A 13521-nucleotide genomic window follows, 5' to 3' on the forward strand; every position below is an offset into this window, starting at 1 on the left:
AAAAAAAAAAATTAAAATGTTTAGAACAGGCCAGGCGCAGTGGCTCACACCTATAATCCCAGCACTTTAGGGGACTGAAGTGAGAGGACTGCCTGAGCCCACGAGTTCAAGACCCGCCTGGGCAACTTGGCAAGCACTCATCTCTACAATAAATCAAAAAATTAGCTGGGCAATATGGCGTGTGCCTGTAGTTCCAGCTACTTAAGTCTGAGGTGGAAGGGTCGCCTGAGCCCAGCAGGTCAAGGCTGCAGTGGTCATGAGAGTGCTACTGCATTCCAGCTTGGGTGACAGAGTGAGACTCTGACTTAAAAAAAAAAAATGTTTAGAACAATGCTTCACCCTGATGACTGTGTAATGAATGGACTGGACTAAAAACTGACAACTAGAAAATTTACTTATGGGAGCTCTTTGAAAAACACAGACAAGTGGTTTTCCAACTGTGCTTGGATCTCACACATTTTTATAAGCAACCAACTGAAAAAAAGTGGTTTTGCTGATTTGAGAAAAAGAGGCTTACCGGCGTCTTTTTGAAGGGTGACTTTGGCATATCTGCTGTAGGGATCATCTGCTCCCCCGGCCTCACCCACATGATCGGCCCGTCATCACTCTGGGACCTACACTGGAGTCGGAGGCTGGACAGCGTCCCCCAGGGCAAAGTCATCTAGAAACAGGTGGATGAGTCGCATTAAAACATGGCATAAAATTTAACTTTAACAGGCAACGCTACCTTAATACTCTTTAATATAAAGTATCCACTCCAGTAATAATCAAAACTTCAATAATTGGAATTAACACTCACTTTCAGAAATGGTGATTCTTCCAACATATCAAGGAACTCTGGGAAATAATCCCCAACTTCTTCATCCACTGCTCCAACGAGACTGATTTGCCGCATAGGACCTGCTCGGTAGGTGCCACAGCAGTATGTCCTGTTGACCTGACAAGAAGGAAAAAAACAGACTGTAGTACACTATAATATAAAGAATTAACATAGGATACTGTTTCCAATGTTGCTATATCTCTTACACACAAAGAACTCAACAGTCAATACCTTGGAACATCAACCGTTAAAGAGAGGCATCCAAGTCCACTGACAAATACACTGATATGATACAGGCCACAAACAGAAATTTCAATGTACAAGTCAGTCTAGAGACCCAACATCTCAAAGTAATATTCCAGACATTAAGATAAGAACCATATTTGAACTCTGTAAACAACTTAATGTGTAATCTTTAAGAAAAACAACAAACAAACAGTAAAACTGGCAGGGCAGGAAAAAAAAAAGACTATGATAAGACTAATCTTCCATATTCATCTTGTACTCCCTGGTCTGAAAGACTTCACTTTAGGCCAGACACCAGGCTGACTATTATCAAGGCAGACTGATCTTTCTCTCGATTCAACTTATGCCAAAACTATTTCTACCTCCATTGATTTTTCTCTTGAATTTGCCTAACTTGGAATGTCCTCTTTTCTGTCAACTCCAATCTTATCCATCTTTCAAACATCAGTTTAAAAGTTTCCTGGTCACCTTCTATGATCTTTTTCTTTTCTGAAGTCTAATGTTACCTATGAGCACATATACTTACTCTCTATCAATTCTCTAGTGAATTAGGGAAAATCCTGAGGTGAGTGGATTGCCTAAGCCCATGGGTTCGAGACTCGCCTGGGCAACTTGATGAGACCTCATCTCTACAATAATTCAAAAAATGAGCCGGGCGTGGTAGCGCGCGCCTGTAGTTCCAGCTACTCGGAAGGCTGAGGCAGAAGGATTGCCGGAGCCCAGCAGGTCGAGGCTGCGGTGGCCGGAAGCGGCCCCTGCACTCCAGTCTGGGTGACAGAGTGAGACTCCAACTCAAAAAAAAAAAAAAAAAAAGGGACTATCCTATATAAATATGCACCCTAGAGCATCCTATCTGGTGAAATCTACCAATCAATTCCATACAATCTGATACATTCCACTAGTCATTTATGTATGTTCTTCTTATCTTATGCTACCTCAACTTTAGAATAAATGTTGAGAGAGAGCGAGAGCGAGAGAGAGAGAGAGAGAGAGAGAGAGAGAGAGAGAGAGAGACAGAAAGAGAGAGAGATCCTGTGCATACAGACAGACTAGACTAGAAATGCTGGATTCTAACCAGAATTTCTACCTTAGTTAAGATGCAGATTAAATTGAAAAGCCTAACATACAGCTGTACTTTTATACAGGGTGGGTCTCTGTCAAACATTCCAAAAACAGTTTTAAAAATCCATTGTTATTGTTTTAAATGATATCTATTCTGCCTTAATAGGAAACAGTCTACATAAATGACCACTGGCAGTTTTTCTTTGAGAAACTTGCCCATGGCAGGTCTTTCTGCCATGCTTCCTTCCACCTTCTCTTTTTCTTGCTAATAAACTGTTTTAAAACTTTTAAAAAAAAATTATCATCTAGTATTTCTTACACAATTCTTCAATATTGTATTAGTTCTTAAGCAGTATTTTAGAATCAACTCACTTTTTTCCATAGACAATTTAACATCACAATCACACTCACACGCATAACATCACACAACAAACTCACACACATATACACACTCACACACATATACACACAACAAACAGTCTCAGATATTGTTCTCGAACCCATGAGATTTTTTTCCTTCCACCTCAGTCTTCCAAGTAGCTGGAACTACAGGCATGCACCACCATGCCCCGCTACTTTTTTTTTAATAGAGATGAGGGCTCGCCAAGTTGCCCAGGATGGTCTTGAACCCGCGAGCTCAGGCAATCCTCTCACCTTGGCCTCCCAAAGTGCTGGGATTATAGGCGTGAGCCACCGCACCCAGCCCCAGATATTGTTGTCAAAGGGCAGGGAGGATTTCTGAATTCTTTTTTATTTTTCCCAGTTGGTGTTTCACTCCATCACCCAGACTGGAGTGCAGTGGCACACTCCCAGTCACTGCAGCCTCGACCTCCTGGGCTCCAGCAATCCTTCCACCTCAGCCTCCCAAGTAGCCGGAACTACAGGCACGTGCTACCACGCTCGGCTAATTTTTTTGATTTATTATAGAGACGAGGTCTCCTCAAGTTGCCCAAGTGGGTCTTGAACCCATGGGCTTAGGCAATCCACTCGCTTCGGCTTCCCAAAGTGCTGGGATTACAGGCTGAGCCACTGAGCCCAGCCTCTTAATTCTTTACAAATCCTTCCCTCAAGATCACTTTAGGTGATCCTTAAGCAACAACCACCTAGGCCAGAATTACCTTGCATATATTTTTATAAATTACTTTCTGTAAGTTCTGTATGATCACAGTGCTATAAAAATCCAGGAGCAAGCAGCATGGAAAAGACGATCATCAAGGATATAGTGACAAGGAAGGGCAAGAAAGGAAGCCTTTTAAAATCATTCTAACTTTTCTAAGCCAAGCATCCTAAACTGAAGCAGATTTTACCTTCAACAACAGTTCTAGGAGTGATATGCTTTCAGAGATAATAAGAAATAACAGTCTCGGCCGGGCTCAGTGGCTCAGCCTGTAATCCCAGCACTTTCGGAGGCCAAGGAGAGTGGACTGCCTGAGCCTGCAGGTTCAAGACCAGTCCGGACAACTTGGAGAGACCTCATCTCTACAATAAAAATAAAAAATTAGTTGGGTGTGATAGCACGCGCCTGTAGTTCTGGCTACTTGAAAGGCTGAGGCAGAAGGATCGCCGGAGCCCAGCAGGTCGACGCTGGGGTGGCCGTGAGCTTGCCACTGCACTTCAGCCTGGGCCACGGAATAAGACTCCAACTCAAAAAGGAAAAAAAAAAATCAGTCTCCCTCAAACAACTCCTCAACTATTCACATTATAAATTCCTTTAGTAAGAAAGGCTTTCAATCTACACAGGGTAGTGTCATTTTATAGGAGTAATGTCCTTAAGACCAATTATAATTTAAAGCTCCTGAAACTCAAGACCAATTCTGAAGAAGTACACGGCCATGTGGTAGTTGTTAAATTACTTGGCCTGCTAGATTTCAGATTATGCAACTGTTAATGAATGATTGATTTGAAGGAGTTAACATCACTTTAAATTTTACAAAGAGAGACTGAATTCATATTTTTATACCACACAACTCCAAGTTTACCTAATTCAAGCACCACTAAATTCAACAGCACTGAATCTGAAGACAACTTAGAAATGTAAACAGCTAGGATAATTAATATGTGACATGAGTAAATATAAAGCATCTTCTATATTTGAAAAAGAAAGAAAGCAAACCCGAAAAGGGGAAAGGAGGGAACAACAAAAGAAAACAAGAGGGTAAGTATAACCACAAAAGACAACGACTTCTTAACTTTGTCAAAACCAATGTGTTTATTTTCATCTACATACAAAGAAAAGCTTCTCATCTTATGAGGATCCACAGGTTCACATCTTTGTTTGAGCACCAATGCTGTATCCATGAGTGCCAAAGAGTTAACAATGTAAATCAATTTTTATTTAGTGACAGCAAGTAAATAAATAAGCTACAAAACTTCAGGACAGGACCTTGAAAGCTGCAATTGTTAAGGACTATTTGGAAAACTGTAGCTGAGTTAGGCTAGCTAGAGAAAGTCCTTATTAGTAAACCACAACCTTCCCATTGGATTTCTTAACTTACATTAAATTCGATCTCTGACTTTCCTTTACTTATGCTTATTTCTCAATATCAGCCCCTTCCTGTTTTCAGTTTGTTCCATACCTAACCTAGATTTCAAAGTTTATCCTCTATCCCAGTCCTTCCACCAGGCCTGCCTACAAACTCCACTCCCAAAACATTCTCACCATCAGTCCTACCTCTGGACTTTTCCGTATCATGAGCCAAGAAATCCCTTTTATCATTTAATCCCTTTTTTTTGGTTGGAGTCTCTGTCGCCCAGGCTAGAGTGCAGTGGCACACTCACAGCCATCCCAGCGTAGACCTGCTGGGTTCAGGCAATCCTTCTGCCTCAGCCTTCCAAGTAGCCGGAACTACAGGCAGGTGCTACCATGCCCAGCTAATTTTTTATTTATTGTAGAGATGGGGGCTTGCCAAGTTGTCCTGGCTGGTCTTAAACCCACAGGCTTAGGCAATCCACTTGCCTTGGTCTCCCAAAGTACTGGGATGACAGGCTGAGCCACCGAGCCTGGCCTAAGCCCATTTTTAATGGAATACCCTGCAACCTGCCATCAAAAGCACCATGATACACCTTTTCCACATGAGAATCTCCCTCTGTAATATTCATATATTTTTCCTGTCTCTACTGCCTCGGCTCACCTTTTACTCACGTTTCACATTACTGAATGCAGCTTCTGCTCACACCACTCCCCTGAAACAAATCACCAATGACTTCCTCACAGGCAAAGCCAAGTAATGTTTTTCAGTCGTTTGCTTTCCTTACTTCCCTTTCAGACTTCCTCCTCTCCAAAACGTGGTTACTGCAGAGCAGGCCCAGCCGCCATTCAACATGTTATCTGTGGGTGGCTTCCATTATACCACAGATTTAACTACCACTGTACCCTACTGCGTGCCGTATCTGCAGCTAAACTTGAAACTATTTCTCAGATGCAGACCTTTTCATACAATTGCCTCGTGGACAGCACACACACTTAAGTGGAGTGCCTACAAAACGAAGCTCGCTTTCGAATAAGGTCCCCTCCCACCCCAGACCTTTTTTTCCTTTTGTATGTGCTTCACCAGTTCATCATATTCATTCTTTCAGTTTCCAAATCAGGAACTGACAGATCCCACCTCTTCATCCCTTAAATATCAAATCTATCCTTCCAAACCTGCAGGACCACTGCTTTAATTCAGAAAATAATCATTTTTCACACAACTATAAAATCTTCTTAACCAGCATCCCTGCTTTAGGATTCTCAACCCCAAGAGCCAGTCTACATACTGCTACAAATAATCTCTTAAGAAAAAAAATCTTGCCATTCAACCTTCTATTGTAAATCCTTCAGTAACTCCGCGTTACCAACGCAGACAAAGGCCCTCCTGATCTATTATTCCAAAAGAACTGCACACTTGCCACATTCTAAACACACATTTTCTAAATTCTAAATTATGTGAGCTGGTTCCACAATTTTTCACATTACCATCCACCTTCACAATGTCTATTTATCCTTGAAGGTATAATTAGATAGACCTTACAGAAGAAAGAACTCAAGATAAGGTTTCAAGCTCAAAGAAATGAAGTACATAAAACTAATAGGTTTTAGATTGGACACTGTGCCCAACCTAAAACCTATTAGTAATCCCAACACTTCGGGAGGCCGAGGCGAGAGGATTGCTTGAGCCCAGGAGTTCAAGACCAGCCTGAGCAACATAGTGAGACCTCATCTCTACAAAAAAAAAAAAAATCACAAAAGTCAGCTGAGGCAGAACCTGAGCCCAGGAGGTCCAGGCTACAGTGAGCTGTGATGATGCCACTGCACTTCAGCCTGGGTAACAGAGTGAGATACCAACTCAAAAAAAAAAATTATGAATAGACCGGTTGGATTTGGAGTTGCAACAAGATCAAAGAAGGGAAGAAATAGAAGTAGAGAATGGAAATGATCTACAAAGTATCATTTTTAAGGTAAGACTTGAGAGAAAGAATATAGAGAAACAGAGGACCAAAGACTGCACTGAAAGGAAAAACGAGCATTTGAAAGACAGGAAGAAAAAGTGTTAACTAAAGAAATGAAACGGGGCAAGGCAGTGTGGGGCTCACTGCTGTAATCCCAGCACTTGGGAGGCCAAGGTAGGGTGATTGCTTGAGTCTAGGATTTCAAGACCAGCCTAGTCAAAATTGCAAGACCCAAACTCAAAAAAAGAAAGAAAGAAAAAGAAACCGAAAGGATAAAGACAAGAAAAAGTAAGGCAACTAAAATAATGTGAAAATAAAATTTCAAAAATGGTCAAGAATTTAAAAGACCGCCTTTAAAAAAAAAAAAGACTGGCATGAATAGTGCCACAATAAGCAAGGGAAAGCAGTTATCGCTTCAACATACTGATTACATTTCCTTTGGATGGATATATTCCCAGAAGTGGGATTACTAAGGTAATTCTATTTTTACATTTTTGAGGAACCTCCAGATTGTTTTCCATAATAGTTGTACTAATTTCATTCCCACGAACTATACAAACAGTCTCTTTTGTCCATATCCTCACCAGCATTTCTTTTTTGTCTTTTTGTTAATAGCCATGATAACTGGAGTGAAATTATATCTCACTGTATTTTGATTTCCTTCTCCCTGAGAGTAGCTAAGTTGAATATTTTTTCAAATATCCACTGGTCATTTGTATGTCTTCTTTTGAGAAATGTCTATTCAGGTCTTTTGTCCATTTTTCAATCACATTTTATTGTTATTCTTTTTTTTTTTTTTTTTGAGTTGGAGTCTCACTCTGTCACCCAGACTGGAGTGCAGTGGCCGCTCCCGGCTACCGCAGTCTCGACCTGCTGGGCTCCAGCGATCCTTCCGCCTCAGCCTTCTAAGTAGCTGGAATTACAGGCACGCGCTACCACACCCGGCTAATTTTTTTGATTTAGTGTAAAGATGAGGTCTCGCCAAGTTGCCCAGGTGGGTCTCGAACCCGCAGGTTCAGGCAATCCACTCACCTCAGCCTCCCAAAGCGCGGGATTTACAGGTTGAGCCACCGAGCCTGGCTACATTTTATTGTTGTTATTATTGAAGTTCCTTATATAAGTCTGCATATTAACCCCTTGTCAAATGTACAATTTGGAATTTTTTCTTCTCCCATTCTATCCTGGAGGACATATGTTAAGTGAAATAAGCCAGGCACAGAAAGACAAATACTGCATGATCTCACTCATATATGAGATCTAAAAAAGTTGACCTCATAGAAGTAGAGAGTGGAGAGAGATTATCAGAGGCTGGGAAGGTAGGGGAGCAGGGGCGGGAGAGGTTGGTCATTGGGTACTATGTTACAGTTAGGTGGGAAGAATAAGCTCCGGTGTTCTATTGCACATAGGGTGAATATAATTAACCATGTGTTATATATTTAAATAGCTAGAACAGAGGATTTTAAGTGTTCTCAACTCAAAGAAATGATAAATGTTTGAGATGATGAATATACCAATTATCTTGATTTGATCATTATACAATATGCATTGGAACATCACACTGTACCCCCATAAATATATATAACTATTGCATGTCAAAAATAAAATGTGCTGGTAAAGAAGTGAAGAAAAGGGAAACCTTTACACATTGGTGGGATGTAATTTGGTATAGCCATTATAGAAAACATGGAGGTTCCTCAAATAATTAATAATAGAATTACTTTATGATCCAGCAATCCCACTTCTGGGTATACATCCAAAAGAAAGAAAATCACTATGGCAAAAGAAAAACAACAACAAACTTGGCTGATTAGGATGGCATAATTACCCAGAATGTATTTCCATAAACAACTAGGTTAAAGAAGTCGACAAAGGGCAACCCCTTTGGGTGGGTCCCCTCCCACTGTGGGAGCTTTTCTGTTCTCTCAATAAATCCTGCTTTAAAAAAAAAAAAAAGGTTAACAAATGATTGATAAGGAAACATACTGCTGATTTAGACCAGAAGTTGGCACACTACAACCCACAGTCTAAATCTGAACTGCCAAAGACTTATTGGAACACAGTAATGCCCATTCATTTATGCTACAATGGCAGAGTTAAGTAAGTAGTTGCAAGAGAGATGGTATGGCCCACAGGGCCTAAAACGCTATCTGGCACTTTTAGAAAAAGTTTGTTTGCCAACCCTCAAGTTAAGCCACTCACACACACACACACACAAAAACCAGGTAATATGTTAAAATGTAAACTTTGTGAAAGAGAATAACTGTAAATTTGGGGGGAGGGTCAGTCTCACTCTGTCACCCAGGGTGGATTACATTAGCATGCTCAAGGCCACCTCAGCCTCAACCTGCTGGGCTCAGGTGATCCTTCCCCCTCAGCCTACCAAGTAGCTGGGACTACAGGTGTCCGCCACTACGCCTGGCTAATTTTTCTTGATTTATTGTAGAGACAAGGTCTCGCCAAGTTGCCCAGGCTGGTCTCAAACCCCTGGGCTCAGGCAATCCTCCCACCTCTGCTTCCGAAAGTGCTGGGTTACAGGCGTGAGTCACCACGCCCAGTTGAAAATCTCAATAAATCCTGCTTTTTTCAAAAAAAGAAAAAAGTTATACATCTGTAATACAAAGCGCCTGGTATATAATAATAAATATTATTGAATGTATGTATAGTAAGGCTAGAGATGAAGTAATCAACGATTGAGCTCTGGCAAAAAATGAAGAGGAGGAGAAAGAAGAGCTGCATTATTTAAAAAATTTAATAAATGCAAATGTTTGTGATACATTTAATTACCTGCTCAAGTTAGAAGAGAATAGCACTTATGACCCCAATACAGCAACTGTGTCAAACTGATGCCAAACAAGCAAACTACTTCTTCCATTTAATAAGAGAACTTCCTGGGCATAAGGCCAATGAGCTGGGGCTCCCTGGCAGCTAAGTGTGGCCCGTGACTTAAGTTCTGGCCAATAGGATATTAGCATAAGTTATGTTTGCAATTTCCAAAGAATGCCTTTAATAAGGAAGTAGCTTGCCCTCCACTTCCTCTTTCTTTCTTTTGAGGGCTAAAACAGAATGGTGGAGAGCCAGGTCAACCATGTCCGTGACAACACCAGAGGGAATGACAAAATTTAAAGACAGAAGGAAACTAGAATCCTAGATGACACACTAAGGAACAGAGTTTCTTACTTCTGGTCTGCTACATAACAAGAGACCTTTATTTTTGCTCCTGCAACTATGTATCTAGGTCTCTTTGCTATGGTGGTCTAGCCTGTATCTTGTATACTCTGTACTAAAGGAGGCAATACTCTGCGTTGCACAGATGACATCTGCAATATTATCTCCTGATCTGAACTAAAAATATCTGTAACAAAAGCACACCCAAAAAAGAGCAATTAAGATGATCCAGGACTTGCAAACCATACAAATTAGAGGACGAATGCAGAAAATTAAAGCCTTTTTTTTTTGAGTTGGGGTCTGACTCTGTCGCCCAGACTGGAGAGCGGTGGCATAATCATAGCTCACTGCATCCTTGACCTACTGGGCTGAAGGGATTCATCCTCCTTCGCCTCCTGAGTAGCTGGTGCCACCAATCCTGGCTGATTTTTCTAATTTTTTATTGTGGTAGAGATGGGGTCTCACTATATTGCTTATGCTGGTCTCAAAATCCTAGGCTCAAATAATTCACCTGTCTCGGTCTCCCCAAGTTCTAAGATTACACGCATGAGCCACCGTGCCCAGTCAAAAGTATTTCAATATCATTTAACTTGAAAAAAGTAACCTTAAACACACAACCCAAGTAATAAGAAAGCAGGAATTATTCATTTAATACAAGTGTATTATACAGTTACGTATCGCTTAGCAGTGAGGACACATTCTGAGAAATGCACCATTAGACAATTTTGTTGTATGAACATCACAGAGTGCACTTATACACACCTAGACAGTATAGCGAAGCACACCCCTAGGTTTTATGGTATAGCCTAAGTTACAAACCTGTACCGCGTGTTACTATACTGAATACTGCAGGCAACTGGAACACAATGGTAAGTATTCATGTATCTACACATAGAAAAGGCACGGTAAAAATAGGATACAAGAGATAAAAAATGGTTCACCTGTCCAGGGCACTTACCATGAGCGGAGCTTGCAGGATTGGAAGTTGCTCTGGGTGTTTAGTCAGTGAGTGAGTGGCGAGTAAATGTGAAGGCCCAGGACTGTCCACTGCTGTCGGCTTTATAAACATTGCTCACTTAAGCTATACTAAATGAACTCAGAAAGTTTTTGTCTTCAAAAACTTAACCTTAGCTTACTGTTACTTTCTTACATTAAAAACTTTACCATTTTTGTAACTTTTTGACCTTTTGTAATAACAGCTTAAAACACATTGTAGGGCTGTACAAAAATATTTTCTTTCTTTATATCCTTATTCTACAAGCTTTGCTTTACTTTTTTTAAAAACTTTTTTTGTTAAAAACGAAGACACGGCTGGGCGCGGTGGCTCAAGCCTATAACCCCAGCACTCTGGAACACCGAGGTGAGAGGATTGCCTGAGCCCACAGGTTTGAGACCAGTCTGGACAACTTGGCGAGACCTCATCTCCACAATAAATCAAAAATTTAGCCAGGCATGGTAGCGCACGCCTGTAATTCCAGCTGCTTGGAAGGCTGAGGCATAAGGATCATCTGAGCCCAGCAGGTCGAGGCTGCAGTGGCCATGAGCGTGCAACTGCACTCCAGCCTAGGCGACGGAGTGAGATTCCAACTCAAAAAACAGACACTAAGACACAAACACACACATTAGCCTAGGCCTGCAAGGGGTCAGGGGGTCAGACCACCAACATCTCTATCTTCTACCTCCACACCTTGTTCCACTGAAATGTCTTCAGGGGCAATAACATACAGAACTGTCATCTCCTATGATAACGATGTCGTCTTCTAAAATACCCCAGAAGGACCTACCCGAGCCTGTTTTTACTGTTACCTTTTTTTTAATAAGAAGAAGAAATATTGTTTAAAATAACAATAAGGCTGGGCTCAGTGGCTCAGCCTATAATCCCAGCACTTTGGGAGGCCGAGGTAAGTGGACTGCCTGAGCCCACGGGTTTAAGACCAGCCCGGGCAACTTGGTAAGAACTCGTCTCTGCAATAAACTAAAAAACTTGCCGGGCGTGGTAGCACATGCTTGTAGTTCCAGCTACTTGGGAGACTGAGGCAGAAGGATTGCCAGAGCCTAGCAGGTCAACACTGGGGTGGCTGTCAGTGTGCCAATGCACTCCAGCCTGGGCGATGGAGTGAGACACCAACTCAAAAAATAAAATGAAATTAAAATAAAATAACAATAAAAAGTATAGTAAATACTAGGTGATAGAAATTGTTCAGCTCCATTATAATCTTATGGGATCAGCATTATATAGTCTGCCATTGACCAAAACATCGTAATACGGCACATGACTCTGTATCAGGCACTGTCCTCAACACAGATACAGCAAACCAGACTTATTCCTGGCCACTTTAAACTTACAGTCTACTAGAGAGAGGCAGACACTAATATAAATATTTAATTATAAACTGTGATATCTTCAGAACGAAAGGTATATGACACCATGAGAGAGAACACAGGATCCTGATTCAGGGGATAAAGTGTTCCTCAAAGTAACACTGAGTAAAAATGTGAAGAGCAAGCTGAGAGGGAAACAAAATCTCTTAAGTATTGTCCTTTCCAGGGTCTACAGGAAAGTTAATAATACTAAACACAGAAAACAAAAGGGAAAATAAAGATGAGACTAGAGAAATGAGCTGTGGTTAGATTATGGAGAACCTTGAATACCACATTAAGGATTCTGGAAAGCCACTGAAGGGTCTGAAGAGGAGGAACATTATCCAATTTGCCTTTGGTTTTGTGTTTTAGCTTTCTCAGAGGCGCAAAGAAAGAAGAAAGATCAGTTAGGAGGGTTCTGTTATAGTCCAAATAAGAAATGATTTTTAAAAGGAAATGATTTTCAATAGGGGGGAAGACATTTTAAAAGTATACAGGAGATAAAATTGCCAAGGTTTGGACAAGGACTGGATATGACAGAGAAGAGAAAGGAGTATCAAGGATGACTACCAGATTCTGCATTGTCTTTTAAAAAAACAAAAAACAGCCGGGCTCTGTGGCTCAGCCTGTAATCCCGCCCCTTTGGGAGGCTGAGGTGAGTGGATTGCCTGAGCCTGCGGGTTTGAGACCCGCCTGGGCAGGCGAGACCTCATCTCTACAATAAATCAAAAAATCAGCCGGGCACAGTAGCGCATGCTTGTAATTCCGGCTACTTGGAAGGCTGAGGCGGAAGGATCGCCGGAGCCCAGCAGGTCGAGGCTGCGGTGGCCGGGAGCGGCCACTGCACTCCAGTTGGACGACAGAGTGAGACTCCAACTCAAAAAAAAAAAAAAAAAAGGAAAAAGGCAGCTGGAATCATTATTCCCATTTTTATTGTCAAAGAAACTGAGCCTACAAGAGGACAGAAATGGTAACAGCCAAGCAAGTGTTGGAAAAGTTTCCCAAAATTCACTGGATGCACATTTTGGTTTTGCCATATCCAAATACCACCTGCAATATTTAATTATTATTTTTCTTTTCTTTTTTCTTTCATTTTTTATTTTTTTAAGACACGGGGTCTCATTCTGTCACCAGGCTGGAGTGCAGTGGCACAATCATAGTTCACCACAGCCTTGACATTCTAGGCTTAAGTGGTCTTCCTGCCTCAGCCTCCCCAGCAACTAAGATTACAGGTGTGTGCCACCACAGGCAGCTAATTTTTTGTAGCAATGGGATCTTACCATCTTGCCCAGACAGGTCTCAATCTCCCAACCTCAAGTGATCCTCTCACCTCGAGTTATTATTTTTCTTTAACGGGCACTTGCTGTTTTTTCTTATGTCAACTGATGTTGAAAGGAAATTGTATGTCGTGCCTTCAATAGAAAACCTGTAAGTAGATG

At 41.4% G+C, this 13521-nt stretch overlaps 1 protein-coding gene across 1 annotated transcript in view; it reads right to left on the reverse strand.

The window, feature by feature from the left end:
* The window catches only part of RSBN1 (round spermatid basic protein 1), a 54804-nt gene that overhangs the window by 16237 nt on the left and 25046 nt on the right, over nucleotides 1–13521 (reverse strand). The window contains exons 3-4 of the mRNA XM_008058370.2: nucleotides 800–937; nucleotides 524–661 (exon numbers count right to left, since the gene is read on the reverse strand). Of these exons, the coding sequence (XP_008056561.1) occupies nucleotides 524–661; nucleotides 800–937 (276 nt within the window). The remainder of the gene's footprint in view (nucleotides 1–523; nucleotides 662–799; nucleotides 938–13521) is intronic.

The sequence above is a fragment of the Carlito syrichta genome, unplaced genomic scaffold (genome assembly GCF_000164805.1).
Source record: "Carlito syrichta isolate Samal-C Ts95f unplaced genomic scaffold, Tarsius_syrichta-2.0.1 Scaffold303316, whole genome shotgun sequence".
NCBI classification, from domain to species: domain Eukaryota; kingdom Metazoa; phylum Chordata; class Mammalia; order Primates; family Tarsiidae; genus Carlito; species Carlito syrichta.